At 40.6% G+C, this 4,008-nt stretch overlaps 1 protein-coding gene across 1 annotated transcript; it reads right to left on the bottom strand.

The window, feature by feature from the left end:
• Positions 1-2,417: 2,417 nt before the first annotated feature.
• On the bottom strand, positions 2,418-3,285 carry LOC102216127 (histone H2A). Its single transcript, XM_005755380.2, has one exon. It carries the CDS (start codon positions 3,163-3,165, stop codon positions 2,779-2,781), a length of 387 nt encoding a protein of 128 aa, XP_005755437.2. The 5' UTR covers positions 3,166-3,285; the 3' UTR covers positions 2,418-2,778.
• Positions 3,286-4,008: the final 723 nt, after the last annotated feature.

The raw sequence follows: 4,008 nt of genomic DNA, 5'->3' as shown, positions 1-4,008 counted from the left end.
TTTTTTTTTTTTTAAACATTTTTCCTAAAATTCTGCTACTCAATGGACATTTTATTAATTGGTAAATGTTCCAACATGTTATCCACCAGCAGCACTTACAGATATTCACATGGTAGTGTCCTTTATGTGGCCCTTAGTTTTGATAGTGGACTGCCCCCGTGTGTGCAGACAAAACAAGATAAATACTGAGCTCCCAAATGGTGATGATTTAACAGTTCAACAGTGAGTTCACGCATCTGCCTCCTGCTGTCATGATATGGCTGGATTTCAAAGACGTTTTCTACTGATGCTAATAAAGCTTTTGACAAGTGCTTCAATGTTGTTTTATGATGCCAGTCACACTGAGTGCTTTCAGAGTCTTCATATAAGCTGCTAGTAGAAGTGTTTAGCTTTTTGTTTACATAACAATGTGGTGCACATGTTTGCACCATTTTTCCTGTTAGAACACGGGAGTAAGGGGTTTGGGTCTGCTATATCCTTCTCTGTACTCTGAATAATGCAAAAGAAATCAGGGTGGAACCAAGAATAAAATTTGGAATGGGAGATGGAAACGATTCCTGTATTCCTAAACTGTTAATAAAAATATTTTTGTTTGTAATTTTAAGACACTTTGAAGAGTAATGTATATGTTCCTCAGTTTTTGTAAGTGTCTTAGTAAGGCTGAACTGGGGTTGAACTGCATAGTCCCTGATTTACCATACTGTGTATGTTTAATATATGTACCTTTACAACTAAATTAAGGAAAAGATTTTAAAAGTGGCTTGGTTTGTAATTATTGAGGCTGCTCATTCAAAAACTGAAAGTGAAACGGTGACATGAATCCTCCTGTCATTAGGATTATTACATTAAGAACTGAGGCTGGCTGAGGGGTTTAAGAATATATATAAATCACCCCTGGTGGCTGGAAATCCCAGGGCAGTTTTTTTTATTCCAGTTCCACACTTTGTGGAAAAAAACAACAAAAACTGGCATTGCATAAAGTATCTCCCACACAAATACCAGGACAGTAAATGAAATTCACCAGAGGTTGGAGGTGTCTGAGGATAATTCTCTCCAGGATCTTTATCAGGTGGGAAACAGACTACAGGTCAGGTTTGTGGCTCTGATTTGTCAAAACCACATAGAAAGTCTTACACTTCAGACCAATGCCCAGAGTACACTGCCGTACCCACTCCAAGGCTGGTTTTAGGCTCTTGTGTCACGTAGCGATTTTCACATCACATCCTGTGTCACGAGACACAATCTTTTTTGCGCTTCAAGCAGAAGATCTTGGACAAGGGCAATGAGGTCATCAGCTGACTGGAAGAGAGCCAAGCAGATATGAATGGATATGGAACTAATTAAAAGCTCAAATTAATATTGTGTTTGTTCGTGGTTTTCACTTCAATTTATTTTAATATTTATGGTTATCTGCTAAAAGAATATGCAGACAGAAAATTCTGGTGGTCTCTTATTTTCTTGAATTATGCATATCTGTGGCTTATGGCATATTTAGGAGACCATCAAATATTGCTGGTATGTCAATATCAGTCACAGTAGTGTTGTTGTCAGCATGTAACTGTAACCATTTTCCAACACACTATGTTGGTTGGCTGTTGTATTGAATGTGTAATATATGACTCACCACAAAGAAAACATCTATATGTGCAGTTTATGAAATGTTTGGACCCTGAAGATTAAGTTATGACCAAGGCAGGTTTCATTTTTAATTTGTGTTTGTGTAATAAACATTCATTATATTTGTAAGCTTAAGTGGAATATGTTGGTAATAACATTAAATGTTTTCCATGAATACTAATGACAATAATATTGAGCAAAGTAACAGTTAACATATACCCTGCTGCAATGAAACAGCTAAACACTCCGTGCCAAGCCTTTGTAAACAGCATATGGCTAACTACAGGATCCTTCTGATTCTCATTTTTGGTTATTTTAAAAACAGACATTGAAAATATTGTACGTATTATTGAGAAAATGCATTCACTTTCAATTCAAACGGCCCTTGCAGAACTAATACTGGCAAAGTCTAAGTGTACTATGTGTATTTGTTAATGCGTTTATGAACAACAGCATACACAGGAGGACTTCAAGCACAGGAGGGTCAAGAAATTTACATCTTCCGTTTAAATCGGGAGAAAATGTTCATGAATCATAAAAGAACAAAATTGTTAGTTTATTACAGTAACGTGAACTCAAATTCATAGCAACCTACTTTGACATATGAGTCAATGTGAAATCTTGTAAACACCTCGCATTGTTCCACTGAAGGCCAATCTCTTTTGTGAAAGGAAGAATCTAAATGAAGAGAGAGGGGAAAAATACTTAGTACCCCTGAACACAACACCACAGCCAGAGAGGCCATTTCTGCTCAGCTGTCGTTTGTTCCATCGAAGAGACGAACAGCAAAACAACAAAAATAAAGACTTAACAGATTTCTTTATTGAAACACGATGACATAAACAATAAAACACATTTGCACGTAGCAGCATTGCGAAACTAAAACATGTTCCGGCCCATACTTGGTCCACTTTAAGAATGGATTTTTTCCCCCTATGGCCGTCATCACCACCCAGCCCGCAGAGTGCCTCCATTTTCCAGAGCCAAAAAACGCAACAACAGTCAATAAAAATGTCCCGATACTGTAAGTTATAACGCAGAAACAGCAACACCATCCCCGTTCGAAAGGTTGTTTATCAAAAACAAAAAGTGGCTGGTCCCACGGGGAACCTTTTGTCCCGGCTGAATCCAGACCTCTAGGCAGTTTGTTTTGTCTGTTTTTTACTTGCTCTTGGTCGGTTTCTCCGTCTTCTTGGGAAGGAGGACAGCCTGAATGTTGGGCAGCACTCCTCCTTGGGCGATGGTCACTCCCCCCAGCAGCTTGTTGAGCTCCTCGTCGTTTCGTACTGCCAGCTGGAGGTGCCGGGGAATGATTCTGGTCTTCTTGTTGTCCCTGGCCGCATTCCCTGCGAGCTCCAGGATCTCAGCAGTCAGATACTCCAGCACGGCCGCAAGGTACACGGGAGCCCCGGCGCCGACCCGCTCCGCGTAGTTTCCTTTGCGCAGCAGCCTGTGGACTCGACCCACCGGGAACTGGAGTCCGGCTCGGGAGGAGCGGGACTTGGCCTTTGCTCGGGCTTTGCCTCCGGTCTTTCCTCTGCCAGACATCCTTGATAATGTGGCTATTGACGACGTGGAAACAGTATAACAACCGTACAATGACGCCCTTAGAGCTTTACGTAATGCATTCGTGAATATAGCGCTATAAACCAGAAAGCGTTCTCCGATTGGACGAAAGGAACTGAACTCCACGAACCAATGGCACATCACATCCTTTACCAATGCAGGTCCTCGGATGAGCAATGGCCCAATCCTAAAGAAGGATCGGCACGCTTAGATTTACATAGACATGCTATAAATAGGAGACTGTGCAGGAGGCGGTATTTTGAGCTGTGCTGTGTTGGGGATTTAGTCAACGCGACGGAGAAACTGCCTGAGCCGGCAAAATTAATCCCGGGCCACAGAAAAGGCTCCCAGAAGGCCGTGAGCAAAACCCATAAGAGAAGGGGGCGCAAAAAGCAGGAAAGAGCTATGTTATTTACTTGTGTAATGGCACGGTAAGATAACGGCCATCGTTTTACACATAAGCAGACATTACATTTTGTAATATGTATTTAATATGGTTGAAATACATCAAATGCAGCAATAAACACTGTATGTAACTTTCTCATTTTCTTTAGACCACATAATTAAACGTTTATGTTACATAAAAAAAAACTGAAGTAATAGTCTTTGGTGCCAAAGAAAAACGATTACAGGTCACCAGAGAACTTCAATCTATACACCTAAAAACCACAAACCAGGCGAGAAATTTGGGTGTAGTGATGGATGCAGACCTAAACTTAGAAAAACACATTAAGACAATAACAAAATCAGCTTACTATCACCTCAAGAATATATCAAGGATAAAAGCTCTGATGTCTCAACAGGACCTGGAAAAACTAGTCCATG

The sequence above is a fragment of the Pundamilia nyererei genome, unplaced genomic scaffold (genome assembly GCF_000239375.1).
Source record: "Pundamilia nyererei isolate P.nyererei 1_Seehausen unplaced genomic scaffold, PunNye1.0 scaffold01334, whole genome shotgun sequence".
Taxonomy (NCBI): domain Eukaryota; kingdom Metazoa; phylum Chordata; class Actinopteri; order Cichliformes; family Cichlidae; genus Pundamilia; species Pundamilia nyererei.
The sequence above is the reverse complement of the archived record's forward strand: the minus strand, read 5'-3'. Positions and strand labels throughout refer to the sequence as shown.